The 25821-nt window shown below is 56.8% G+C and overlaps 9 protein-coding genes across 9 annotated transcripts; 3 read left to right on the top strand and 6 right to left on the bottom strand.

Moving 5' to 3' along the window:
• Window positions 1–363: 363 nt before the first annotated feature.
• Window positions 364–1920, bottom strand: GGS23DRAFT_42570 (uncharacterized protein). Its single transcript, XM_051513800.1, has 3 exons — window positions 1408–1920; window positions 833–1243; window positions 364–755 (listed from the first exon to the last, which is right to left on the bottom strand). The coding sequence occupies exons 1-3, from the start codon at window positions 1717–1719 to the stop codon at window positions 618–620; spliced, it is 861 nt and encodes a 286-aa protein (XP_051377363.1). The 5' UTR covers window positions 1720–1920; the 3' UTR covers window positions 364–617.
• An 815-nt stretch (window positions 1921–2735) lies between these two features.
• GGS23DRAFT_546536 (uncharacterized protein) lies at window positions 2736–3582 on the top strand. The gene has a single exon (XM_051515042.1). The coding sequence runs from the start codon at window positions 2905–2907 to the stop codon at window positions 3502–3504; it is 600 nt and encodes a 199-aa protein (XP_051377362.1). The 5' UTR covers window positions 2736–2904; the 3' UTR covers window positions 3505–3582.
• A 218-nt stretch (window positions 3583–3800) lies between these two features.
• Window positions 3801–7658, bottom strand: GGS23DRAFT_42574 (uncharacterized protein). The gene is made up of 8 exons (XM_051513802.1): window positions 6937–7658; window positions 6598–6867; window positions 6074–6532; window positions 5709–6021; window positions 5417–5659; window positions 5238–5359; window positions 4981–5178; window positions 3801–4921 (listed from the first exon to the last, which is right to left on the bottom strand). Exons 1-8 carry the CDS (start codon window positions 7435–7437, stop codon window positions 4097–4099), a joined length of 2931 nt encoding a protein of 976 aa, XP_051377361.1. The 5' UTR covers window positions 7438–7658; the 3' UTR covers window positions 3801–4096.
• A 5966-nt stretch (window positions 7659–13624) lies between these two features.
• Window positions 13625–16987, bottom strand: GGS23DRAFT_546528 (uncharacterized protein). The gene has a single exon (XM_051515041.1). The coding sequence runs from the start codon at window positions 16757–16759 to the stop codon at window positions 14096–14098; it is 2664 nt and encodes an 887-aa protein (XP_051377360.1). The 5' UTR covers window positions 16760–16987; the 3' UTR covers window positions 13625–14095.
• A 696-nt stretch (window positions 16988–17683) lies between these two features.
• On the top strand, window positions 17684–19284 carry GGS23DRAFT_42492 (pyrimidine 5-nucleotidase). Its single transcript, XM_051513793.1, has 4 exons — window positions 17684–18176; window positions 18269–18297; window positions 18397–18858; window positions 18931–19284. The coding sequence occupies exons 1-4, from the start codon at window positions 18121–18123 to the stop codon at window positions 19101–19103; spliced, it is 720 nt and encodes a 239-aa protein (XP_051377359.1). The 5' UTR covers window positions 17684–18120; the 3' UTR covers window positions 19104–19284.
• A 168-nt stretch (window positions 19285–19452) lies between these two features.
• On the bottom strand, window positions 19453–20042 carry GGS23DRAFT_592406 (CSE2-domain-containing protein; the record flags this gene model as incomplete). Its single annotated transcript, XM_051517874.1, has 3 exons — window positions 19453–19712; window positions 19821–19935; window positions 20001–20042. The coding sequence occupies 3 exons, from the start codon at window positions 20040–20042 to the stop codon at window positions 19453–19455; spliced, it is 417 nt and encodes a 138-aa protein (XP_051377358.1).
• Window positions 20043–20276: 234 nt separating this feature from the next.
• GGS23DRAFT_42483 (uncharacterized protein) lies at window positions 20277–21691 on the top strand. Its single transcript, XM_051513792.1, has one exon. It carries the CDS (start codon window positions 20380–20382, stop codon window positions 21388–21390), a length of 1011 nt encoding a protein of 336 aa, XP_051377357.1. The 5' UTR covers window positions 20277–20379; the 3' UTR covers window positions 21391–21691.
• A 576-nt stretch (window positions 21692–22267) lies between these two features.
• Window positions 22268–22849, bottom strand: GGS23DRAFT_592404 (uncharacterized protein; the record flags this gene model as incomplete). Its single annotated transcript, XM_051517873.1, has 1 exon — window positions 22268–22849. The coding sequence occupies one exon, from the start codon at window positions 22847–22849 to the stop codon at window positions 22268–22270; it is 582 nt and encodes a 193-aa protein (XP_051377356.1).
• A 1459-nt stretch (window positions 22850–24308) lies between these two features.
• GGS23DRAFT_592403 (Queuine tRNA-ribosyltransferase) lies at window positions 24309–25669 on the bottom strand (the record flags this gene model as incomplete). The annotated part of the gene is made up of 3 exons (XM_051517872.1): window positions 24309–25221; window positions 25294–25544; window positions 25604–25669. The coding sequence occupies 3 exons, from the start codon at window positions 25667–25669 to the stop codon at window positions 24309–24311; spliced, it is 1230 nt and encodes a 409-aa protein (XP_051377355.1).
• Window positions 25670–25821: the final 152 nt, after the last annotated feature.

Here is a 25821-nt window from a genome sequence, read left to right as displayed (position 1 = left end):
AAGGGCAGGAGGTGAAAAAACTAAAATTGAAACCACAAAAAAAGCCAAGAGAGAAAAGGCCTCATTCGTAAATCATCCGTTTCCGGGGCCTTCTCGGGGCAAACGGTAGGTGTCCGTCAAGATTTGGGTACCTATGTAGTATACAGCCGAGTCTATCCAGCCCTCTATACTTCCCCTTCTCTTTTACGTCCCCTCTCGCCGTATTCTAGTATAGTAGTAGTAGTTTGGGGGGGAGACTCACACGTATTCCCGTATTTGTGCATACCTGAGCCGACCCCCCCCCCCATTTCTTTCCCTTCCCCTCTGTGTCTTTATGTCTCTCTTTGTTTTCCTGATCTTACAGACCAAAAAAAAAAAAAGGAAGCCCCCCGGCCCCTAACCTCCTCGTGATTGGGCGTCGGGGCTCGCAAACTGTTGCTCGTGTCCGCCGCGTCGAGGCCAGACGGACGTAAAGGCTTATTATCTCACTCATTGTGCCACCTGGCACTGCGGTCTCTCTAGGCGTCGTCTTACCGCCGCTACGTCGCGTTCCCTCTCCTTCCGAGGATAGACGTCCCGCGGCAGAGAATAGTTGGGGGAATGCGCGCGGGAAGAAAAAAAAAAAAAGGAAACCAAGTTCAGATCTTGATCTCTGGCATATGCATGTGGAATCTATCGAAGTCGAGCACCATGTCGTTCCAACCTCCACCACCGAAGCCGGCCGAGCTCGGCCCCATGTGTGAGAATCCGAGCTTTTCATAATAGCTCACTAGATACTATAGGGAAGGAGGGTCGCCGTTAGACAAACGTGTTGACGACAATTACAAAAAGGGGGGGGGGGCGAGCTACTCACGTCCTGGCAGATGAGGGCGCAGCGGTCGGCGAAGCCGGAACTCTGGACGTGTTGGAGATAAGACTTCACGATGCACTTGCCGAGGCCGCAGGACTGGAGCCTGGGGTGGACGGCGAGGGAGTGGATGCAGACGGTCCGGCCGGTGTCGTCGTGGCCGAGCAGGGAGGTGCCGGGCGTCCGGGCGCGAAAGTCGCGGGGGTAGCCCATGGCGGCGTCAGTCACGACCGCTTCGTCTGATTTGGTCGCGACGATGTGGGCCACGAGGACGCTTCTCCCGCCGTTCTCGCGACGGGTTTCGACGGCGTGCGACGTCGGGAAGGTGTCGATCTGAAATCGCTCAAAATCCTCGGGAAGGATGGTGCAGAATACTCCAAAACATATCTCGGGGCACGCCGTCAGGCGGTACTCAAACTGGTAGAAGATCAGCGGCCGTGTGCGACCGATACACACGGCTTACAATCGGGGGACGAGCAGGGCAGAGGAGATTGCTCTGTCTGATTACCAGGGACCAAGAGTAGAGTTACGCTGCAGAAAAAAAAAAAGAGAATGCGATGAGACAAAACGTTGCAGCTGACCTTCTCTCTGGTGCATCGGTGCGCGGGGTTCTCGAACGCGCCGTTCTCGAGGACCTCGCAGCTGTCGAGGTCGGAGATGGTCAGGGGTCGGAAGTTGGGATGGAAGGAGAAGGGCAGGCGGTTCTGGACGGAGGCGAGCCGGTTGTCGATATTTCGGTGGTGCAGGCCGGCCGAGGCTTTGACATCGACGAAGCCGTCATCTTGGTCCTCCCAGTCGTCGCTGTCCTCATCGGCGGCAGTGCCGTTCTCTCCAGTCTCGCCGTCGACGGGAGGCTTGTCCTTAGCAAGCTCCTGGGTGATAGGGTCCAACATGATGCCGGATTCGGCACGCGTCGGCTCGGCTCGGTCAGGCCCGGGTCAGGTTCGATCGGCTGCGGTTACCGGGAGGAGGATAAGAAGGGATATAAAAGTGTGAGAGAGATGCCACACCAGGGTAGTATCCGAAACTTTGGGCCACAGGCAGCGCGCAGCCACTCAGAAGCGGCTATCCAGAGAGATGCAGTCGATTAGCGTGTGCCGCCGCAGCGGAATCCCTGGGGTGGCCCTGCTACAGAGAGATAGAGGGTGCTGTTGGTTGGCATCTACGGCGCGGACGTGTGCGTGCGTGTGGTTAGACGTGTGCGACAACGTGCGACGGCGTGCGGCAGCGTGTGCCAATATTGCGTCGTTGCCTGTTCGTAGATGCAGGTGAGCGAGCACTCTAGGCGGTTCCTGAATGGAGGAGGTAGAGGTGATGGTAGTAGGGATGGACGAGGGAGAGAGGGGGAGGGGGAAGCAGAGACAGAAGGAGAAGCAGAGAGTAGGGGGGAGGGAGGGCAAGAGAGCGATGGCTGTGGGAAGACGCACACGACGTCGACGACCCGGGTGGCGATGGGTGCCGACGGACTGGGCAGGGCAAGACTTAGCCTACCCCATCCTGGCCCGGCCCAGCCTCGGGCGAGCTGGGGAGAAGAGGGATAGGCAAGACAAGGTCTCGGAAAGCGGGATGCGGGAACTAACCGCCTTGGGCTATCGCGGAGGTATCGCGCCCCGTGGGCCGGGAGGTACCCGCGTAGCTATGTAGGTACAGAAGGTATGCAACACCCGAGGTTAGGCAGCCAGGTATTGTTACCTATAACCTCCTCCTGCTCACCCAGCCAGACCAGCGGTGCCGCGCCTATGCAATAGGAGAGAGATTTCTCCGATGCCGAGAGGAGGGAGGAAGCGGGAAAGGAAGGGAGGGAGAGGGAGGGATAACTAAATATATGCACACTCCACACATAGGTATATAATTATATATGTCCGCGAGCGACGAATCAGCAATTGACCTGTCGTTCCCTACCTACCTACCTGCCTATACCTACCTTTCTTCCCTCTCCGCGTCTAGTGAGGAGTGCGGCGAACAAGATCGTGCATGGATAGATAACTACAGATGTTCGTATAGATGCACATATGCATACCTATATACTCGTACATAAATAGAATCTCTCGGGCACGCTGGCACATCACACACCCAATATGCCTACCTACCTAGGTAGCTGGTTACATAATACCCATCCATGTATATATCTATTGACTGGCCTGCCTGCGTCCCAGCCTTCTCCCGCTCCCTCCCTTCGGCCATCCTTCCGGTCCCCTGCCGCTGCTCGCATGACCAGCCCCCTTCCCCTTGAATCCGTTACACGCCGAGATGCTGCACGTCCAATCGTCCGACGCCCGCACCCCCCCGTCAACCGTCTCCGACTGCGTTACCCAAGTCGCGCGACTCCCCGTCACCCGGGGGCTAAACCCTGCCTCCCCGGAGTTCCGCCGATGTTACCCCCCTCACCCGCCAAAAAAGAATCTAGGGTCCGCATCAACCTGTTCAAAACCGGAGGGTATCATTGCCTATCATCCTTGTGGTATCGTACATCGTTATCCCGCTGCCCGCGCCGTCGCGTCGTCGCCGTCGTGGTATCCCGTCCGTCTTCCCTTCCTCTCCCAACCCAGTGTCAGTCTACCCCCGCAGTCCCATCCCTTGAACCTCCACCCTACCGGTCGCTTCCGCAACGTGCGGCCGCCCTCCGTCTTCGCCAACCCCGACCGTGCATACATCGGGCTATGCGGAAGGGATCGTAACAAGTGGGATATCACATACGTCTAATTTCCCTACTTCGGGAAACGGAGGGGGAAAACAAAACAGTCCTCAAAAATATAAACGCCGCTTGATCCAGCATAAAATGCAAATCAACTGTGGTATTTTAGGTCCGGTGGTATTGAACTTTTTGTGCTTTTTTTAGGGTCTGTGGTATCATCCGACGGCGTCCTCCCGCTCCAATCTGCAACGCCGTATTCCGCCTCGCGCAGCTCGTGGTATCATGGTCCAGATGTGCTCATTGGATATAATAAGTGTCAAGTCGAAAAGTCCTCTGCAGCTGTCATGTGCTGACCTCCCGCAAGGGTGGAACGAAAAAGATCGGAAGACGTAAACTTGAAACCGTGAAAAAAGAGAGGACGATTGAGGAGGAAGGGAAACCACCCGGCAGAGATAAAAATGAGGCAGGAGGAGGACGATGGTTGAAAATAAATAAAAAAAGGAAAAAAAAGGAAAAAAGGAAACCAGGGCCGACCGATGCATGATCATAGGATCGGGTATTTGCACGCCAGGGTATATCCAGCCGGAAGGGGGGGGGAAGGGGGTATTGCACGTAGAGCTTCTAAAAGACGGAATCTAACGATAAGGTCCAATCGGACCAGGGTATCCTGAATTTGTGGAATGAGAAGTCGAAGGCCGGCCGCTGTCGCCGGACGCGCGCGTGTTGTGACGCGGCGTGATGTCGCCGCCGTGCGGAATGTTTCCGGGCGTTAGTTTGCTGTCGAAGCCGTTGCTAAAATGCCGGCTCGACCAGGGATTGCTGTCATCATCCGGAAGATTAACGCCGCTATCGTTCCAGGGGTTACGGTCAGCGTTGAAGCTGCGAGTCGAGTCTATCGAGATCAGAGACGACTTCGACACATTGTTCGATCCCTTGAAGAAGGTGTTCATCGAATGAGAGCTGTTCTTTCTGCGATCGAGGGAGGATAAAAGCTGAGAGGGCTTTCGGAGCTTGTCGAAAATAGTCGAGCTCCGCTGTTGCGACATATCCTCGCCGAAGGCTGCCTTCGTGGGCGAATCCGTGCCGATGTTGGTAACGGCCTGCTGGAGCACCTTGGAATCAAAGTACTGCAGCGATTCCTCAAACGAATCCGACTTCGGGCGGGGGATAGCTCCTTTGACAATCGTAGCGTCGACGCTTGCGGCTGCCAACTGCTGCATGAGAAAATCGATGGCGTCACGGAGGCCACCGGTGTTGTTGCGGGTAAGCTTCCAAAGCAGGGTCACAGTGCGTTGGCCGTCGTCAGTCTTCTCCTCAGGATTCTCGTGCACCTCGAGCGTAATTTCATGCTGCAACTTGAGCTTCGACACTAGTTCGTTGACGAATCTAGGAGACTCGACGAACTTGACGAGGGACGAAGTGCGGGTCAAAATCAACTCGTGTGTTTCGGGAACCATGCCCTGTATTCAGATTATTAGTACTTGGCGCTCTAGGCACGACAACAGTCTCGTATACTCACCAGAAACTCGTCAGCACATAGAGGCACCTGCCATTCTGGGCCGGTAACGGTCACCTCGTCGCTTGCTTGCTCAGTGCTGGGGAAGACGATCTTGCAATTCCACTTCTTCTCGAGCTCCTCAATCTCTTGTAGACGAGCGATAAGCTGCCGGTGGTACAGGCGGTCCACGTGCACAATCTGAGATGTGAACTCGGAATGCTAGTAAAGACACAGCATTGGTTAGTGAGTCTGCTTGACTCGGCGCATATTCTACTTACGGCTCTATCCACCATGTCGAGAATCTCCGTCTTCACCAGCTCAAGGTTCTGAGCGTTTCGGGCGGGAGTCCGGCAGATGACGTTGTCAACCTTGACGTCGTCGTCCTCGCGACCCATGCCTCCTAATGCACTTCGTTAGCAAGCTTCCGAGACTACGTCGCCAGACGAGAGGTCCTTACCGCGATCCATGGCGTTGGAGAACTTGACGAAGACGGAATGTTTCTTCATGATCCGCTGGATGTGTTGCCCGCCGATGCCAATGATTCGCTTGTGGTACTGGTCAGGAACGTGAAAGGAGATGGAGGCGGGCATCTCCTGCTCTACCAACGTCATGCCCTGCTTCATCGAGTCGTAGGTCGGTGCGATGACGTCAATGTCGAAATTGTATTCCCGGAAGCTGTCAAATATAATCTGGACATTGCCTACCGTCACGTTAGCGGGAGCCGGGGATCTGGTCACTTTTGGACCTACTCTGCGTCATAATCTTATTGATCTTGCCGTTCTTCTTGCCCGACACGAATTCCTTGTGCTCGTTGGCAAGCTCAATCTTGACTCGAATCTGGTTCTGGGTCTGGTTCACGAACTTGATCTGTGAAAGTACAGCCAAAGCCTGCTTCACGGCGTCGTCGGAGCCGGTGATCGTGAAGGTCATCTTGTCGAAAGAGATATCCGCGTCGGAATTGGCGCAGATATCGCCGAGCATCGTACGGATCTCGTGGGGATTCGGGAGCTGCGCGATGGCGCCTTGCTGGACCCACCACGACGCGTAGTAGAACTGGCCAGCCTAGACTGCCGGTTAGTAACTGCTAAGCCCGGAACAGCGCGCGGGGACATACGAGGGACATGATCTCCTTCATGGTGCGCTCAATCTGGAGACCCTCCACCCCTTGGACTCGAATCATGTTACGCTGGGAGGCCAGCGGCGGGAACATTATGTAGGTGCCGTTGGTCTCCATAATCTTTCGGACCTTATCCATCCGGCCCAGCAGGATGCTGTCGATCTTTGCGGGGGAAACCACGGCATCTTTCATGAAGAGCTTCGTCCTGTTCACCAGCTCGTGGATCTTACGCTTGGCCAGCTCTATGCCCTGGGGGTTCTCGCCGCTGATGAAAATCTCTTCGGGATTTCGACGGGTGGCGTTCGGCGGGCAGTATCGGTGGAGTTGGGCGAATGGCGGGAAATAGATGGCCGTATTGGTCACCGACTCGATCAGCTTGATATTCTTACGTGAGCGGCCACACACGATTGGGTGCAGCGTGCTCTCGATTCGCATCATGTCCAGCTCACGCCCGAGCTAAATCCCCGCCATGATTAGCGCCAAACTCGACCACGATTACGGTCCTCGGAGGCGAGACATACCAATTTGTCGATGAATATCAGGACCTGGGTTTTGGCGTGTTCGGAGGACTCGATGTCGCCGTAGATGGCCACCCGCCATCTCTGGTCTCGGATGACCTCGACGTCGCCATTGAGGCCGTCGACCGTAGGCGTGAGCTTGGGACCTAGAATGAAAATATCGACCCCGCAGAACACGGCAAAGGTGTCTAGAGCGTCGGTGACATTCTTCTGCAGCGTGCCAGCTTGGGAATCGACGATCAATTCATAGTCTACGTCGACGGTAGTGCACCTCTACAACATATAGTTTAGCCACAAGAGTCTACGCCACGTTCGCACAAAGAAGGACCGAGCGGTGCGTACCAGCGCTAGGGGGGTATCGCTCAAAATCGTCTCACGGCTCTTGTGGACGAGTTCAGGAGACCCCGAGAGACAGACAGTGGTGACCTGCGACTTGAAACCCTTGGGCACGCTCGAGACGACGTGAGCCTCAATTGGCAGCGGGCCCTTGGTGAGTTCCCTGCACAGGTTTCGCAAATTGTTCAGATTTTGGGCATGAACGGGCAATTCGTAGACGGGCACGTCGTCGGGCACGTCGCCAGGGTGTGTCCAACGGAAAACGGCCTCGCCAGTGGCATGGAGGATCTCCTCGGTGTTAGGGCCGGCGAGATCGGATGCGAAGGGAACGTTGAAAGCGAAGTGAATAGTGGAGTCGGCGGCTGGCGAGGGACTCAGCGAAGCTCCCGGAGCTCCGGCCTTCTGGTGCGGGTTGATGGCGGTCATGTTCATGTTCGGTCTCGACGACATGCCGAAATTGGGGCTCATCCTCTCGGGCCAGTGACGCATGTTGGCGAGCTTTTGCATGGTGAAACCGGGGAGAGGAGGGGAAGGGGGGAGGGGGGGGGCGGGTGGACAATTGGGAAGAGGAGCGGAAAAGGTCGAGGAGGAGAGGGTCGAGGGGATAGGAGGAAAAAGAGGTGAGGGAGAAACAGGAGCGAGCAGGCGGGAAATCGGGAGGGGGTATCTCGTGCGTGTGTGTAGAAGCTCAAAGAAGGGAAGAATAACAGATAAGAATCAGGGAAATTAGGGATAAGAAGAAAAGAAAAAAAAAGGAAAGAAAATAAGGAAGAGGAGAAAACAGGAGGCGTTGCGGTACTGTTTCTACTCTCTGACTTTTCGCTCCTCTGTAAGGACAGCCAACCCTCTCTCGCTCTCTCTCGCTCTTCAGGGTGCCGTGCTGTGGTAGGTGTGCGTGTGTGTGGTGTGTGTGTGTGCGAAGTAGTGGGGAGGTTTTTAAGTGAGAGGAATGAATGGTGAGGAGAAGTGGAAATGGATGGGCGGGTGGTTTTTTTTGGGGACGCGAGGTAGGTTAGATCAAGTGGTTGTGGGCTGGAGGTTTGAACGGACTAAAAACCCGAGCGAGTATTATCGGGTTGTTAAGGGCGTCCGGACTACAGTCAGCAACTGCCCACTGCCAACCGTAACTGTCGCAAGTACTGCCCTAACAGCTGTCGATGTTGTCCACTTAGCCCGGAGGTACATGGCCAGTGCGCGGCCGATAGCAGAGGTCAAGTACCCGAACGGAGGCGATTCTGCGTGCATGTACACAGCGCCAGATAGAGTGGACGAATTCGTCGACGTACCTAGGCGATACGCGACCCTACCTCTGCCGGACCAGTTCCTTGTCGGGTGTCCGCGTTGACCACCTTCGCCTTAGGACGTACCTAACGTAAGGACGCAGAGTAGGTAGGTAGGTACCTTTTCTCTCACCACCACCACCCACCTCATTCCTCCCTACCTGTCAACCACCTAACCAGGAAATCTTACACGGCATCTAAGGTCCTAGATAGGTGCCTACCTACCTCTACCTCTACCTACCTTCAATAGGTCCTTCTAGGCATCTTCTGATTGAGACATAACCTTAAGGGTAGGGGTCTTCCTTCAGTCCCGCGGACACGTAAAAACAGTAGTAATTAGTACCTATAATTTAGTAGGTACATTGCTCACCCGAGGTAGGTACCTCCCGACCTACCGACCTACCGACCCAAGTAATACGTACACACACCTACATTAGGAAGTAGGTACGTACATGCATACAGGTCCAAGTAGGTACCTACGTAGGTACACATCGCATCCCTCGGAGGTACACAACGTACCTCTATGCTTCCAATCAGAGAGCCCGGGTACCCAGCGCCATCGTAACGAGAGGCGGGAAGGTTCCGATACTTGGTCTGCGCGTGTTAGGCTTAGCGCGGCTGGTACGGGCATAGAGAACTCGTCGATTCCAATGGGCAAGCACATACTGCCCGCTCTATAGACATCTGCCTGCTATATAGTAGGTAGACAACATGTTCGTTAGGTTAGGTAGGTAGGTACCCAAGGCCGCTCGACGTTGCGGGTTGCGGCGGTGGGGCGCGACCAATGTCGGGCAACTGGGTTACTATCCTGTTGTATCGAGGGATGGGACAGGCGTGTGTGCAATAGGGCAGGTAGATAGATAAGATACCTAGGCAAGCACGGCCCACGGCTACCAGGCAGGAGGCGGGCGCCGGTTCTGTGGAGCGCCGCTGCCCTCCCTAGCCTGGAGGCGGTTAGTGGGCGCGTCTTCCTTACTCGGAACCTATCCTAGCACCTACTAATTACTACTACTGCTACTGCCTACCTACGCGTCCTAACCGAAGACAGAGAGCTATGTCTCCCACTAACTGGAACCCCCCATACGTAAAGACCTAGGTACAATACGTTAAGTACCTAAGGTTCCGACCGTGCGTAGGTGTGTAGGTATGTACCTCTTAGCATGGATATCACCTTGTGTGTACGCTAGGTACCTACCTGTATAGGCGATATGCGGCCACGGTTGGTGGTCCGGGGAAAGGCAAAAAAGCCCTCTCGAGACTCACGTACCATCCATCATCTGGTACGTCAATCAGGTAGCATGACATGGACCGACGTACGTATTTCGAGCCCGTCATCGAAGAAGACTGCGCATTTCGCTTGGGGCTTCGTTCGGTAGGTTGGGCTAGAGGTAGGTACCTAGGCAGGTAGGTACCTAAGGTAAGTAGGAGGTATCTCTTAGGTGGCCAGTATGCCAACGCGTTCTCTCTCTTTCTCTCTCTCTCTCTCTCTCTCTCTCACACACACACACACACACACACAACTCCTGTTCTGCAAATGATGTCGGTCAGAGGCAATCAGGCTCACCATAATCTCTCTCGTCATTCTTCATGCCTGGTTCGTACCTCGTACTGTGGAGCTATTTACAGCTCTGTTTTATGCGCCTAGGGAGGGGAAGGGGTGGGGATGTCTGCAGTAGTAGACCCTCTCTAGGCTAGCGGATCCGATTCCTATTCAGCTCTCGCATACTGGAGCGAGTTCAGTCGGGGGGTTCGTCTCTGGCATGCCTCGAGGCTTGCCATGCCTCGCCTCCCAGCCCTAGTACATGCATACCTACGTCCACGTCTAACTCAGGAACGAACCCACGAACGAACTCACAAACGAACTCTCCTCCTACCCTCATATGCCTAAAGTCCTTAGAAGGTAGGTAGTAGGCACCTAGATAGGTATCTATCGTATCGATGGTAAGAGGTAGGTACCTAATGTCAGGCGGGAAGAACAGGACTATGATGTGCGCTATGTTGGGTATGAGGTATGTCCATGCCTGAAGTACCTGATGATGATATACGGGTAGGCGATACAACCTCAGGTATGTACGCAGGTACACACATGAGCAGGCGAGACAACTTATATCTCTCTATCTTATTGCAGGTCAATGCCGTCGGGGGGTTCCCAAGGAATGGCTTTGATAGGGTTGTGTCTGTGCAACATCTTGTTTCCCTTGCTGCTACGTAGGAAATCTTGTTATTGGCCTCCGGTTCTAGGGGCCACCGCTCATGGGTTCGCATGGGGGCGGACACGAGTCTCTGCGCCCCCCGGTCCCATCAATCAATCAATCCATCAATCGAACCCGTACTCATAGAGGAGTGGTTATGGATGTACATGCGTACGTATGGAGGGCCGTATATCCACGTGTAGTACCTATCTAACATCCGCCGCATGTCGACGCAGCGCAGGACCCTCGGAACAAGGCAATACGGGCTTGTACGGGAGACGGGCATACGGGCCCAAGGCAGGGATGTCAACGATCAAATTTATCTGGCGACTGATTTGAGGTGCATGCCAAACAGACACAGCCACGGTTCACGGAACCACTTTTTGGCCAAGCCGTGAGCACAAGCGCGTCTCTCTGTCTCTGTCGCTGTCTCTGTCTCTCTCTCTCTCTCGTTCTGTGTGTGTGTGTGTGTGTGTGTCCTCCTAGTCGCGATCACGACACGAGGCCAAGGTGCGAAGGGAAGTTCGAGCCGATGTTAGATTAGCTGGGGAGCATCAACAACGCCTGCGTCCCTCGCACAGGTATGCGTACACATACACATACACATACACATTGTGCACACAGCCCGCAGCACACCCTCTCGCGCGCGCGCACATGCACGTAAACTCGGTACGGATTCGAAGTAAGAGGTAGGTAGTTATGCAATTATTGCCACGGTACTTACCTACATACCTACCTGTACCCACCGCTCTACTCATCCGGAGGCTCGTTGCTCGCGTCACTCCCGTTTATATACCTATATATATATATATATATATATATATATATATATATATAGATATATAATACTACTAATTATATATATACGTATATCCCTCTCATACGTAGCAGCAGAACCTAGGGATCTGACAAGGTTACGGCGCATACCTACCTAGCTACCATCCTCGGCACCCGAGACCGTCCATTCGTACAAACGGATAGACCACGACACCCGCCTACATCTATTATATGGACGTATATGCGCTCCCGCTGCGCACATGAAGCGTGTCGGATATTCAGTATGGACATGCCTGCCCAAGGCATCACCTTGGTGCGTAGGCAGGCACCTCGGGCGGGCGTCAGAGGTAACCGGGAGGCATATGCGTGTGTGTGCGTGTGTATCTGAGGTGGTAGACATCTATCCATCCGTACGTACGTACACTGAACAACACGGCATCTACTACGTACCTAAGAAGGTGTAGGTATGTACGCTGGCGTCTAGAATCACCCACGCCTGCACGTCTTGTCCCATCCCTTCATCGCTGATTAGTAGTCGTCTGGGCTTAATTTGCGGCGGCGGGGGGAAGCGAGGGAGGAAACAAGGAAATAAAAAAACCGAGACGTGGGCAAAAACACGTGGAAGCATCGGGAGAGAACCTCGCATCCCTGGGAATGCAAGTCGTAAGCAGGCAATGCTATATTTACTATATGCCTACAGAGGCAGGTATACCCTTCGTACGGATGCTGCCGAGGCATCTGGCTTCTCCTCTCTGTCTGACTGTCTGTTTTTCTCCGAAGTTGCGAAGCATAGCCAGGCCGAAACCCCGATGAATCCTACCAAGCGTAAGAGCCCTCTCTCTCCTTCCCCCTTTTCCCTCGCTCTCGGCCTCCCTCTCGCTCGCCCCGCGGCCTGCTTCCGGTCTGCTCTCCTGGTAGAACCACGCGCGGGTAATCATGATGACGGCGGTGGTGGCCAGCTGTCACGTAGGCATTTGTCTATATCCCTGTGCGACGGCTGAGCCGCGAGCCTGCCTTCCTTACCTCCCTTTCCACTTGCCGCCCGCCAGGCCCCTATTCATCACCTCGCCCAGCGAGAAACACCAACATGCTGCCGTCCCCTGGGAGGTAAGCTTGGCTCGCGGACCCCTAAACTCACCGACCAGCCGACTACCTAGCCGGCGGCGGTGCCCTGCGCCCATGCCCTCCTTCATTCCTTCCTTTCCTTTCTGGCTAACCTTGTTGCCGCCGGCACGCGCCCCCTTCGCGATCTCAACTCTACGAGTGAGGGGAACGCTTTAGGGGGAGGGGGGGAAGAAGGTGCAGAAAGGGGGGGGGGTTGCTTAGTTTGGATTCGGGGCCGCGCGTCGTTGCGTGAAGAGCGTGCGATGCTGGCCGAGGGCCCGGTAGGGGTGCTGGCACGTACCTATGTAAGGTAGTAGTGGCGCCGCCGGCGATAATACGTGGGTTGGACTGGCGATTGGCCGACTGGCCGGCTGGCTGGTTGGCTGGCTCGGAACAACTTGACCCCTAACCTTTTGCGCGCGTCTCGGTGTATATATACACTTTCTTCTCATCCCCCTTCGGTTTTAAAAAATGGGAGGGGCCGGGTTATTCCATAGAGGGTCGGGGCCGCGGTGACGACCGATTTTTCGTAGATAAGCCTAAAAAGGCGAGCGAGCGAAGGTTGGAGGGGTAGAGGAGGGGAAGGGTAAGGGCAGGGGGGATCAGGGGATACAAAGAGTTAAAACGGCCGGCGTGGTGGCTCCTCATCTAAGTAAGCCTCTTATATAGATCTCACTCATTCTCTCTCTCTTTCTCGGTGTAGATGTATATCTATATATCTATATATAAGGTATATATACGCCGCCTACATAGCTAGGACGGACAGACGCGGAAGAGCGGCAAGGGTTTAAAGATAGCAACGTCGGCAGATGCCCACAGGTACTCGCTCAACTCCAGATAAAACCTAGGCACAACGTTAGGTAGGTAGCCAGCCTAGGTTAATCGGTATACGAGTTTACACGAAAGTATGCAGACGCATAACCTACCACATCTCAACCCTAGACTAGGCTGCCTACTAACTACCGGCCGCTGATCTCCTTGGGTGGAGGGTCGGTCCCTCTTTAGTGCCGGCCTAGACGAGTCCAACTCCCCTCCAGAACTCGAGAACCGCATGGGAGCGACGGCAAAGGTAGCAGCGGCGCCAGGCAGTGGTTGGTTGCAGCGCATGTGCGAGACGGGGGGGGGACCCGTTCCAATCCCTAGTCACGAGGACTCGTCCCCTTTCATCATCACCACTCCCTCTTGGTCCCCGGATCCCGTTTCCAAGGCACGCGTTTACCCTATCTACTGCGTGCTACGTAGTAGCAACGCAGATCAATGGCAGGCAGATCGACGGCGTGTTTACTAATCACTTCACTAAACGAATGAAGAAATGTATAGCCTCGAAGGGCTCGTGCTGGCTCGCTGTCGATTTGCAACTGGATCCTGATTCATATGCGGTTTTATTCGTATACACAGCTCGTACAAACGGATAATCAGCCAGCTACCTGGCTTAGTTGGCCTGTCCCCGGTAGTTCCGCTTTATCCGGTGGAGACAACTGCATGCTGTCGTCCATTCCAAGTCATGCCATGCGTCGTCTATAATAGGGTTGGCTACGACGCCCGCCGAGCCACTCGGCACCAAATGTAGGTCAATTCCGACTCTCCGCAACTCCGGAGCAGTCTCCCATGAAAGAATATTAGCTCTAGCACAGGGTACCGCTATATACCGGCCGACATTAGATTAACGCAGCCACTTTGTTTGTTGTCCGTCAACTGTCCTCGTTCACCTCCTGGTTTAAAATCAACTCCCAGTCCCCGAACCCCCTTCCCTCCTTCCAAACGAAAATAAACGACATAATCCCGTTACTCCTAGAATATGCCGTGTGCTGTTCACTGGTACACTTGCCTTCGACTGTTGTCGGCGTAGATGATGTCCTGCTGAGCCGCTCGGGGTCGTTCAATATATGTGACTTCTTCATCCAGATGTGGCGGCCTATCGTAATAGCGCTCCGCCGGCCGAGCACTAAATTCACCCCGCGCCGCGTCTCGCTCGGTCGGTCTAACGCTGTACTCCCGAAGGACTGGAGGCCCCGACTCTCGTCTTACTTCAGGGTGGACGCTCGCGGCGTACGGTCTAGGAGGCATGTCAGACCGTATAGTCTCAAGTCTGTCGTAATACCCCGCGCCCTCTAGAGGTCGCACACTTGCAGCTCTAGGGAGATAATCCCGCGAGATGTCTTCGGGAGCCCGCCTCTCCATGGCACCCCGAATCGGAACGAAGTCTTGGCCTGGTGCCCCCACGGGCTGTGCCGAATAGTCGCGCTCTCGGTATCTCCTGTAGTCGACGGTATATTCCGGCTGTGTAACGACACGCCGAGGGCCGTAGGTGGGAGACAAGCGTCTGTATATAACACCCTGGTCCTCGAAGGTCTCTCCTCCAGGCATGCGAGACGGGACGCGCGGCAGTGGTGCCCTTTCGTAGGCGAAGTCATGCTCGCCTGCTCTCGGGCTCGGCACGGCCGAGTGGCGGCCAACTGCGCTAGCACGAGGAGGATCAATATACTCGCGACCATACTGGTCAACTACAATACGAGCTGGGGGTGGGGCAGGGGGGGCCATGATAGGCGACTCCCTCTCGAAAAGCACGGGGGACCGTGATCTAGCTCGATCGGCGTAAGGCCGCACACTTATTCGTCCCTCGTGCGGATACGTAGGAACCTCCCGGTATGGAGGGTTTACCGAGTAACTCGCCGAACGCAGAGGACGCGCCTCCACAGCGCTGAAGGGGGATGCCAGATTATGAGGGGTATGAATTCTGCGGATGTACTGCATGGTGGTGCCGTCTGGTCGTCGTTCCTCGTACACAGTTCGTTCTATCATCTGACCCGTGGGGGCGACAGACCGACGAGCCGGCCTCACATAAGGGTCGTCCACATCCTCGAAACTATACGGCGGTCTCTCCGCCTGGGTATGCGCATGTGTAGGCCTGTACTGCTCCTGGGGCAACCTCGCAGCAGGGCGTTCGATCCGAGCGTCATCATATACCGGCTCCTGCCCGGATCTATCAGAGGGCCGCAGCCGCTTCGAGGGCCGTCCGAAGTGAAGCGCGGAGAGGGGTGATGGAGATCGTGGCTCAGACTTGATGTAAGGCGATGCTGGGATATCCGATGCTTTTTGCTCGGCCTTTCTCTTGTTCTTCTTCTTTTTGTTCCTTTTGTTTCCCTTCTCTCCCTGGGGCGAGCTCTCCGGACTAGTGATAACCCTATTCTCTTGTCTCAAGGCGGTTACCTGGGCAGGTGTACCTCGGAGAATGGCTATATCCGGCTCAGCCACCGGCGGCTGCCGAGCTATTGCCAACGGCGACACATGAGCGGGTTGAGGGGCAAATGGGGAGAGGTCATGGGCGCGGATCAAAGGCGAGGGTGGCTGTGTGAAGTGAGCACTAGGGAGAAACTGGTGTGAGTTCTGGACATGGCTGTGGTCAGCGGGATGATCCGAATCTGTATTCCCAGAGTTATCAGATCTACTAGCAGCTCTGCTATCTGAACTGATAACCTGGGCCTCTACCTCGCGAGCCTGACGCGGCTGTGCCGCCACATAGTGCCCGTAGCTAGTCTTTGACGCATAGTCCTTTGCTGGGATGTTCAAGTTGTTATTGCTCGGCTGGGGTTGGCGCGAACTACTCGCGTTCTGGACTGGCTGCACGCTACGAATAGGCTCCGGTGGCTGGAATGGGGGTAACGTTGGTACGTGCACGGGTTGAGCAGCGACTTGCCCCTGTCGCGGAGTATATGCTACCTGATGTCCTGCAGACGCTGCCGAATCCCGAATCCGAGGCGAGGCGGGAACGTCAGGCGATTCTATCGAGCTAGAGTAGAAGGTATTGTCGTCGAAGGAGTCACTCGAGTCGGAAGCAACAGCAACTGTGGGAGGGTTGACGACGGGTGGAGGAGCAGTAGCTTGTACGAGAGTCAGCGCCTTTGCAAAAATATCAGAGATGTCAAGGTCAGGTAGCTGCTCGAAGGGCAGGGTCTTTGCCGAGGCTTTCCGCTGCTCAAACTGTGCTGCCAATTCCGCCTCGATCCTGCGCCTCCGCGATAGGGTTTCCGCCTTAGCCGAGTCCTCTGCCGGTTTGCCAGCCAAGCTAGGACCCGTCCCGGTCCTGCTGGGAGCCACGGGGTTTGCGATGCCCGGGATGGCTGAGGCGGAAGAGCCTGACGCAGTTACAGGAACAACTAGCGGCTGGGGATTCTGAGAGTTTGCCTTGAAAGATTGCATATTGTCCACCTGGTAGGTGTTGACATGGGAAGCACTTTTCAGCGACCGTGTGGGTGGCGGCGCGACGCGTTCCGTCGCGAGAGAAGCAGGTTGTTGAGGAGCGGTAGACTTAGCCACCTTGATACGAGGGTGCTTGCCAGACACGATGGTATCGCGGAAGCTGACAATTTTCTGATACTCCCGGATCTCGTCGAGATCAGCAGCCGTGAGCGCAGCATCGCGGCCGGGCAGACCGCCCGAGGCCACAGGGTTTGTTGCGATGCTAGCTTGGGCCATGTTTTTTTTTCTTCTTTTCCTTTGCAGTGAATCAACTTAGCAGATGAGCACCATCTGCAGATCAGTTTTCTAGGGCCTAGGGAAATGGAGAGCGGAAGTGTACGTGCTAGCGCCTGGGATGGGAAGAAGAAGGGGAGCGATTGCGCGTCCTGATGACCTCCTCCGGCGTTGCGAGATGATGAAGGAAAAAGGAGAGGGAGAAACGTGTCGCAAGACGAGTCGAGCTCCAGTTAAGAAGGGCGACCTTCCAATCTATTTTTCTCTACCTCCAGCCTTGGCCGTTTTGTACACGCACAAGTACCTAAGTACCCAAGTACCAGGTATATATCTGCACATACTCATAGGTACGTACCTACGTCACACATGTATGGTGAAACAATGAACCTGCATTGTATTCCCTGTGAATACCTAGGTACCTCTTATGTATCTGCCTTAAGTACCCAACCTAACATAATCCAACATGGGGTACCTCTTAGTTGAACTTCATTTTACGTCTTAATAATGAGGCAACTCTCAAGTTGGCGTAATGCCCAAAACCTATGACGCCTTTATTCAACCAAACAATTACTACGCTTACGTGGGTACCTAATATATATACCTGTATTTTAGGCGAGGTTGGGGTACTACATACCGAAGCCTGTAGTTGGTTCAGGGTCTCCATAGGTGTGTAGGTGTCTTCAAGCACCTAAATCTTCGGTTGGTAGAATTATTACCGTGGATAGGTCGGGTACTTGAGGTACTACATATACTAGGAGGAGTAGGTACCTCCTAGGCGAGGTCCTACCTCTAACCTCATAGCGCTACCTTAGCAGATGCGTAGGTACAAACGGGTGTCGATAGGTCCCTAACATAATATAAACTACAGGCAGGCAATACAGAAGGTTCTCTATCACATTGATATTTAAGTGTGTGTATAACATAATTGGCATATATATATACACATTAAAAGTGATTTTAAGTAGGCGTCCAATACCTTAAGATACCTATACAAGTAGCTCATCGGGTGTGTAAATTAGGAGGTAGGTACCTAAGGCAGATGACCGCCGAGCTCAACTCAAGTGAAGTAAATTCTTATGTTGCGTGCCGTCCTGGGATATATATGTGTGTGCCCACCGGGCCAACAACCTACATCGCTCTCAGTCTTTCCCACGCTTCCGTTGCCTTGACATGCAAGATAACCACCAATAGGACCCTGCATATAGCTAGATATGTAATTGAAGAAAAAAAAACACCAATCACCCGTGCCTACCTCAGGTTGACATCCTCCCCTTCCTTCAAAGTTACTGGAAAACTTAGTGAATGAAAACGAAGAGAGAGAAAAAAACCCTCACATACATACACGTCCACGAAGAGAATCAGCCATGGGGTCGCAAAGTGAGCCCAATGGCCCAACGACACGCAAACCCGTTCTATTCTTGTAAGCTGAGCCCGTCCGCTTACCCGTTGGTTGTTCGGACGGGGCTACGTAGTCGCTTTCGTTTGCGATATTCCTGCTAACAGTCTTCACAGCGACATAGACAACTGTCTTTACCCGAGAAGTGCGTCTAGGCTCGCCCCACGCGTACCGGATAGGCTGCGGGAGGGGGGCGGAGGGGAGTTCGGGAGGGGGTGCGAGGCTCGCTAACCAGCCTGTCCAGGTGCCAAAGTCTACGACCTGATGGCGGACATGATAGACAAGTACTTCGCGGCGCACCTCGGGCTGCCGGAGCACGAGGCCGTCAAGCTGCACCGGGACTACTACCGGAACTACGGCCTCGCGATCGAGGGGCTGGTGCGGCACCACCAGATCGACCCCCTGGAGTACAACGCCAAGGTCGACGACGCCCTGCCCCTCGAGGGCATCATCAAGCCCGACCCGCGGCTCCGGCGCCTGCTCGAGGACGTCGACACCGCCAAGGTGAAGCTGTGGCTCTTCACCAACGCCTACGTCACCCACGGCCGCAGGGTCGTCAAGCTCCTCGGCATCGACGACCTCTTCGACGGCCTGACCTACTGCGACTACGCCCAGACGCCCATCATCTGCAAGCCGCACAGGGACATGTTCGCCAAGGCGATGCGCGAGGCCGGCGTCGAGCGAGCCGAGGACTGCTACTTTGTCGGTAGGCCTAACACTCCCGAGTGCCCGGGTAGAGTCTTCATTTTTGTGGACGGAAGCTGAACCTGGGGGGCAGACGATTCGTACGCCAACGTGGCCGGCGCGCAGCAGCTCGGCTGGACCGCGGTTCACCTCGTCGAGGAGGGCCTGCCGATCCCGGAAACCCAAGCGTCGCAGTATCAGATCAGGCATCTGGAGCAGTTACGGGAGATATTTCCGCAATTCTTCAAGACACCGGATCGAGAGTAGAAGGAGATCTCACGGGGTGTAGCGCTTAGGAGATCAGGACTACGGCATCCCACCGCATTACTCGAGGCGTTCTGGGGTTTGGCATAAAGGGGTACTCAGGTGCACTCTTATCATGGGGAAAAGAGGAGGGTCATCGATACTGTCTATACGGACTAGGCCTATGTATGTATACCTAGGAAGACCTAAGCAGGCTTCGAAAAAGACGGCGTCGCCTTAGTATCGCCGGCAGCCCACACGAATGAACTAACTCATTAACACCGTGTCCAAAACGCCCAACCGGGGTATCATCGTCGTCGTCGTCATCATCATCGTCTCGCAATCGTCCGCTCCCGTGCGCCCTCGGAGGGCGTCACGGGCGTTTTATGGCGCGTATGACGGCGTCCAGCTTCGCCAGAGTGTCCTCCTTCTCCTTGACGGCCTCCCGCCGCTGCGCCTCGGCGACCTTGAGCTCCTCCTCGAGCTCCTTGATGTTGCGCTCCTGGTCCTGCTCGCTGTTGTCGAGGCCCGGGAGCAGCGAGATGAGCAGCTCGATCTGCTGCTCCTTCGTGATGAGGTCCCGCGCGAGCTCGACCTGCGACGCCTTGAACACGTCCTCGGGGTGGGGGTCCACTGCGCTCGGGTGCGACGTGTCAGCTTGCTGCTACCAAGGTGCGGTATGGCTCGCCCGGGTCGCCGTCCGGCTGAAGGTCGGCGGGGGGGCCCACGGGTCCTGCTAACCTTCCTGCTGGTCCGGCTCCTGCTTCACATCTCTGATCTGATCGCCGGGCCCTAACGTCTCGAGGTTGTGGTGTCTGTTGATGTAGTGGATGCACGCGACGAATTGTTGCGCTAGCTAGTATTGAGGGGGGAGAATCAGCGGATATTGAAGGCGATATTGGCGGTACGGCAGAACCTTACCTGATCGACAGCATCCTGCAGCTGAGTGAGGCGATCTCCCATGCTGGATACGGTGATAAATTGCTCGTGATAAGTCGATAAAGCTGGGTTGGGAGGGATGATGAAGGGGTGTGCGGGATCTGCTAGAACTACGCTGTTTACATAATCTGCCGGGTGCTCTTATCGACGATGCTTATCGATAGAAACCTGGCTATAAATGGTATATGCACATATCCGTTTTACACCAATTGCATATATTGGGTACCCACAGTTACCTACATAATTTTTGAAGCTTCTTGTGACCTTTTTTTTTCTTCAAGTTCAGCGGACGCCTTCTACCTCCGCTATCCCTCCGGAATTCTCCCACAGTCTATGCTGAGGTAATAGTACTAGTGATGGGATGAGATCGATTCTGCGCCACCAGCAAGTTTGGCGTCGACACCTGCGCCCGGGCACGTGTCTCGCTCGCTATGGTGGCACCGCTCCGGGGAGCGTCGCCCTCGCCGCGGCGGCCGGGCCGCGCTCCCACGCCTACTCCACCGTGAACAACCCAGACGCGCCGGCCACCGTGAACAACCCGGACGCGCCGGCCACCGTGAACAACCCGGACACACCAACCACCGTGAGCAACCCGGACACACCAACCACCGTGAACTACCCGGACGCGCCGACCACCGAGCACCACGACCGCGCGTCGTACTTGGCGTACGCCGAGCGCAGCGGCCTGAACCGCCGGTCCACCACCTACATCGGCACCGAGTACGAGTACACGGTGGCGGAGGCCCTCGGGGCCTTCCAGTTCGCGCTGAAGCGGGTCGGCGGCCGCTCCGACAAGGGCATCGACCTGCTGGGCACCTGGCGCGTGCCGTGCTCCTACTCGGCCCACTACCATCCGGCGGCGGCCGCCGACGCCGCGCCGGTCCCGTCCAAGACCCTGCGCGTGCTCGTCCAGTGCAAGGCGACGTCGTCGGCGGCGACGCGGGTCGGCCCGCAGAACGTCCGCGAGCTGGCCAGCGTGTTCCACGCGGCGCCGCCGGGGTGGCGCGCCGGCGTGCTGCTGGCCGTGCTCGCCACCCCGCAGCTGGCCACCCCGGGCATCCGCGACGCCATGGCCCGCAGCCGCTGGCCCATCGGCTACGTCTCGTGCTCGCGCGCCGGCCGCGTCGGCCAGTTCATCTGGAACCAGGCCGCCGACCTCGGCGGCCTCCAGGGCCTCGGCCTCACCCGCCGCTTCTCCGACGACCCCGCCGCCCAGAGCCTCGTCCTCACCTGGAAGGGCAAGCTGTTCGTCCTCCGGGACCCGCCCGACCCCGCCGCCGCCGCCGACCCCCCGCAAGGCGGCCCCGCCGGCACCCGGGCAGAGCCCGCCAAGGAAGAAGCGGAGAAGAGAGAGGGGGAGCGTGACGCGTGAGGCTGCCAAGAGAATATGAGAACTTTAGCTCGCGGATCCGCAGTTTCCTCTTAGCAGCTGCAGATACGGCCCACGCAGGCCTGAAGGGGAATCTACTCACAGTCTCCCGCCAAATCCCCGAGACGATAGATATGGTTTGCTTACTACTTACGCGGGCGGTTAACTTCTAGCGTCGGGTACCCAGGGGGGAGAACATGGCTCCGGAAACAGAATTTTTCAACTATGCCGCAGTCGCCTCTCTACTGATCACAAGGTATATAGAGTCTCGTAGCTGAGTAAATAAACATATGTATATTACGTACATCTTAAAGCCTACCCGAGGGTAAAGTGAGTGTGAGTGTAGCTCCCTTTCGACGCCCACGATTGCTTAGGCAACCCCGCCAAAGCCAAGTAGATGGCAAATACCGAGGCGGGGTGCGGCTACACTACGCTCACAAATCGCTTTATACACGTGGGTCTATATAGACTCGACCCAGCAGGGAAATATGTCCGATTCACGACACGAGACACAACGGCCGGAGGAATGTATATGCGCTGAATGCGTACAGGCAAGTAGATAGGTCTAACCACCGACGCCCAGTCGATCCGTCGCGCTTACGAAATCAGCTCGTGTAAGCAGCGAGCCAGCAGCCGTACGTAGGCAGGTAGGCAGGTAGCCGGGCGATAACAATATGTGCACGAGCCAGCGGGACGCCTCCGCGGCACGCCTCCCGCGATGCAAGGTGGGAAACGAGGAGAGAAAGAAGAGGAGACAAAAAAGGGGCTACCCGACTACGGCGCGCCCGACCCGACATTCCCGGCCCATGATCTCCGCCGGAACACAAAACCCTCCGCACCGGCCGGGCCCTCAACCTCGACGCCCCCCCCCCCTTTTTTTTCACTCCTCCCACACGGCGCGGCGGGCCCTCTCGGCCTCCTCCTCGCGGCGGCGTGCCTCCTCCTTCTCGGCGTCGCGGCGGCGGGCCTCGCGCTCGCGGGCGGCGCGGTCGTACGCGCGCTGGGCGTCGGTGGGCCGCGGGGCGCGCACGCCGAGCGCGCTCGCGATCATGCGCCGCGCCACCGCGTCCGTCGTCTCCGGGCGGCGGCGGTCCTGTTCCTCGCCCGCGCCCGCGCCCGCGGCTTGCCAGGGCGGCGCGAAGGCCGACGGCGCGAACGGCCTGCCCGCTGCCGACGCCGGCGACGTCGGAGACGACGACGACGACAGGGCCAGCGGCGAGATCGGCGTCGGCGGCGGCGCCGACACCCCCGAGCCGCCGGCGGCCGACGACGACGACGATGCCGAGGGCGCCGCCGGCGGGTCCGCGGGCTGCGCGGCGGCTACCGCGGCCCCCCCGCCCCCGTCCGAGTCCACGTCCTCGTCCTCCCACGAGTCGGCGACCGGGGCCGGCTTCTTTTTGTTCTTGGCGGCGGCGGACTTTGCCCCGGGGAGGGCAGCGGGAGCGGTTTGGGTGGTGGCCATGGTAGGTAGATAGGGTGGGTGGGTATATATATATATACGGATGGATGAGTGGTTAAATAGCTAGATGCTAGTTAGGCTCGGTGGATATGTATGCCTAGGCTATGGGGGACTCTGCTTTGCTGAGCAGTTGGTCGTCGGCGCAGGCGGTAGCGTAGGCAGTGCCTCGTCGGCCAGTAGGAAGATGAACGTCTCCGCTCTCCTTATTCTCGGCAGGTTTGTATGGGGTGGAGGGTCCCGCCGGTGGAGGGGGGAGAAAGGGAGAGGGCGAGGGCCACGGAGACCCACCGTGGTGGTGTGGTACGATGCTCTTCGCTGGTTATCGCGACGCGGGCTGCGGCGACGAAGAATGTGACGGCGGGTTGGTTGGCTGGCTTTACTCGAGGACGACGATGTGCGATTTCATGCAGCCTCACTACCCGCGTAGATGGGATGGGACCGTCGATCTGGGGTCGCAATATGTAGGTCGATGTGGGTGTGGGATAGATGGTCGGGAGGGCGGATCTCGAGCCTGCTTGGAGTTCCCTCGCGGGAGGGTGGAGGCATGTTCGGCTCGGGAGGCAGGCAGTTCAGGCGGGGTTCCGAATCTGGAAAGCGCGGGCTACAGTGGCCGGTGGGGTCCAACACAAGGGCCCCACTTATACTGCCCAGCTCAGGAGGTGCCTAGGTTAGGTACCTAAGGTAGCGTGTAAGTACTTAATGTACCTAGGGCTTAGGTACCCTCCTAAAGGCACCCGATGCTAGGTACTTAAAGCACCCAAGAAGCTCTCCCCGCAAAATCACAGGAAACACGGAGAGACGCTTACCTAGCCGAGGCTAGCGCATTGGCCCTCGTTCCAACTTTACATGTACCTAGGTAGACGTTTAAGTGTAGGCGGTTCTTCCTCATTCTCGATCTTAGGTAGAGATGGTGATTATATGGCGATTAAGTACCTGTACTCAGACGCTGTTTCTGTGCCGTACGTATCTGCTCTCTCGCATAGAGCGGTGATTAGAGTAGATAGACACCTCCCTATAGAGGTAGGTATGTTTCTTTTGGAAGGTGACTTGACTACTCCGGCAATAGGCGGAAATAAATGAGATACCTAGATATCTATTTCGCTTAGGGTCGGTGCTTGAAACAAGAGAGGGGCGGCGATAAAAGATGTGGCCGGCACCTAGAGGGGTCGTGGTGGGGATAGCTGGGAAAGTACGGCAGCACTACTATCCGAGGACCGCTATAGCTGGTTTACGATGTTAAATATGTATCTTTATACGAGGAATACGAAGCGGAGAGCGTCGACCGCAGAGTTATAGCAGAGTCGGGTGGAGGTAGGAAACCTGCGTATGTGGACACCAGCAGCGGACGTCACGCAGCTTGCTCTGATCCTGTAAACTGAGAAGCACCTTACACGTACTTGTTGGCCAATATATGCACCATCGACTTCACTCTTTCCCTGCCGTGCGGTTCGGGACAGCCGATTTATACACCTTCTGCCTGTAGATCTACGCCAACTCCCCGGAGGGCGTCCACGGCCCACGCCGGATAGTGCGCCTTATCTGGATACAGGTCGGCAAAAAACTGCCGTACGAAGGCCGGGTACCTGTCGGCAACAATGGCCGCCCTGACCTCGCGCATCAGGGTGAGCTGGTACCACACGTTGTGCGTGGTGAGCAGGTGCGCCGCTACCGTCTCCTTGGCCGTGTTGTGGTGGACGAAGGCGCGCGTGACCCCCAGCCCGCCCTTCCGGCAGCACGCACACCCGCACCCTTCCTCCAGGGGCCCGAAGTCGTTGGTGTACTTGGCATTGCGTATGTTGAGCACGCCCCGCCTCGTGATCGCGTGCCCGAACCTGGCCGTGCGCGTCGGCCACACGCAGTCGAACATGTCGGCCCCTAGAGCGACGCTGACGACCAGATCCTCGGGGTAGCCGATTCCCATGACGTAGCGCGGCTTCAGTTCGGGCAGCAGCTCCGTGCAGGTCGCCACCACGCGACAGTACTCCGCCTTGGCCTCGCCGCCGCTGAGCCCGCCGATGGCGATGCCCGGCGTATCTCGGGCCACCATCTCCTCGCAGCACCGCCGCCGCATCTCGGTGTCTAGACCGCCCTGGATTATGCAGAAGAGGTTCTGCGTCGTGGGGTTCTTGTGCGCCGCGATGCAGCGGTCCAGCCACCGGACGCTGCGCTCCATCGCCTCGCGCATCCGCACGTGGTCCGGCGAGGTGGTGACCAGCACGTCGTCGAGCTGCATGATGATATCGCTGCCGATGGTGTTCTGAAGGGATATGGAGTGCTCGGGCGTGAGGAGCATGGGCGCGCCATCGTGGGGGCTCAGGAACCTGACACCCTCTTCGGTGATGTTGGCGAGCTTGAGCAGGCTGACCATCTGAAAGCTGCGCGCGGGATTCGGTCAGTGATACTAGTGCACCGCGTCGAAGAGGTGGGGCCGGCCGCGCGTGTCATACCCTCCGCTGTCGGTAAGGAGGTTGTGGCTCCACCCCTGCAGTTTATGTGCGCCCCCGACGGCGGCGAGAACGTCCTGGCCCGGCTTGAGGCCCAAATGGTAGGTGTTGTTCAGACACAGGCGACACCCGGTCTCTTCCAGCTGCTCCGGCGTCAGGCCCTTCAGGGACGCCTGCGTCGCCACGGGCATGAAGACGGGGAGCTGGACGGGTCCATGAGGGAGGGTCAGGACCGACGCCCGTGCGCGCGTTGTCTGAGACGGGTATTAGGTGAGACCGGGCGGGTGTCTGCGTGCGAGGAGGGGAGGCTTACGGAACACCTGGCGACGAGCTCGAAGGTAAGAGCTGGCGAGGAGGAGGATGCTATGGCGCCAGTCATTCTTCTCAACATGAGCTGCGGGACCTGGAGGGCGGTACCCAACCTCTCCCCTTTGGTGAGGGTTCTTGGGGTTGCTGGGGGGAGGGCGGATGACTACGTCATGCGTACCGCCTATGCGCATATATCGACACGAGAGGCTCCCCCGTTAGGCA

This window comes from Durotheca rogersii (assembly GCF_024521655.1).
Source record: "Durotheca rogersii strain YMJ 92031201 chromosome Unknown GGS23scaffold_1, whole genome shotgun sequence".
Taxonomy (NCBI): Eukaryota; Fungi; Ascomycota; class Sordariomycetes; order Xylariales; family Xylariaceae; genus Durotheca; species Durotheca rogersii.
The sequence above is the reverse complement of the archived record's forward strand: the minus strand, read 5'-3'. Positions and strand labels throughout refer to the sequence as shown.

Excerpts from the sequence above, each read along its gene's own strand:
- GGS23DRAFT_42483 (XM_051513792.1), top strand. The coding sequence starts at position 20,380 with ATGAGATCGATTCTGCGCCACCAGCAAGTTTGGCGTCGACACCTGCGC.
- GGS23DRAFT_42574 (XM_051513802.1), bottom strand. The coding sequence starts at position 7,437 with ATGCAAAAGCTCGCCAACATGCGTCACTGGCCCGAGAGGATGAGCCCC. Across the intron at positions 6,868-6,936 it reads GCGATACCCCCCTAGCGCTG|AGGTGCACTACCGTCGACGT; the intron begins GTACGCACCGCT and ends TATATGTTGTAG. Across the intron at positions 5,360-5,416 it reads CTCCAACGCCATGGATCGCG|GAGGCATGGGTCGCGAGGAC; the intron begins GTAAGGACCTCT and ends GAAGTGCATTAG.
- GGS23DRAFT_546528 (XM_051515041.1), bottom strand. The coding sequence starts at position 16,759 with ATGGCCCAAGCTAGCATCGCAACAAACCCTGTGGCCTCGGGCGGTCTG.
- GGS23DRAFT_42492 (XM_051513793.1), top strand. The coding sequence starts at position 18,121 with ATGGGGTCGCAAAGTGAGCCCAATGGCCCAACGACACGCAAACCCGTT. Across the intron at positions 18,177-18,268 it reads CGCAAACCCGTTCTATTCTT|CGACATAGACAACTGTCTTT; the intron begins GTAAGCTGAGCC and ends CAGTCTTCACAG. Across the intron at positions 18,298-18,396 it reads CAACTGTCTTTACCCGAGAA|GTGCCAAAGTCTACGACCTG; the intron begins GTGCGTCTAGGC and ends CAGCCTGTCCAG.
- GGS23DRAFT_42570 (XM_051513800.1), bottom strand. The coding sequence starts at position 1,719 with ATGTTGGACCCTATCACCCAGGAGCTTGCTAAGGACAAGCCTCCCGTC. Across the intron at positions 1,244-1,407 it reads ACCGATGCACCAGAGAGAAG|TTTGAGTACCGCCTGACGGC; the intron begins GTCAGCTGCAAC and ends ATCTTCTACCAG. Across the intron at positions 756-832 it reads GCGCCCTCATCTGCCAGGAC|TATCTAGTGAGCTATTATGA; the intron begins GTGAGTAGCTCG and ends CCTTCCCTATAG.
- GGS23DRAFT_546536 (XM_051515042.1), top strand. The coding sequence starts at position 2,905 with ATGCCTACCTACCTAGGTAGCTGGTTACATAATACCCATCCATGTATA.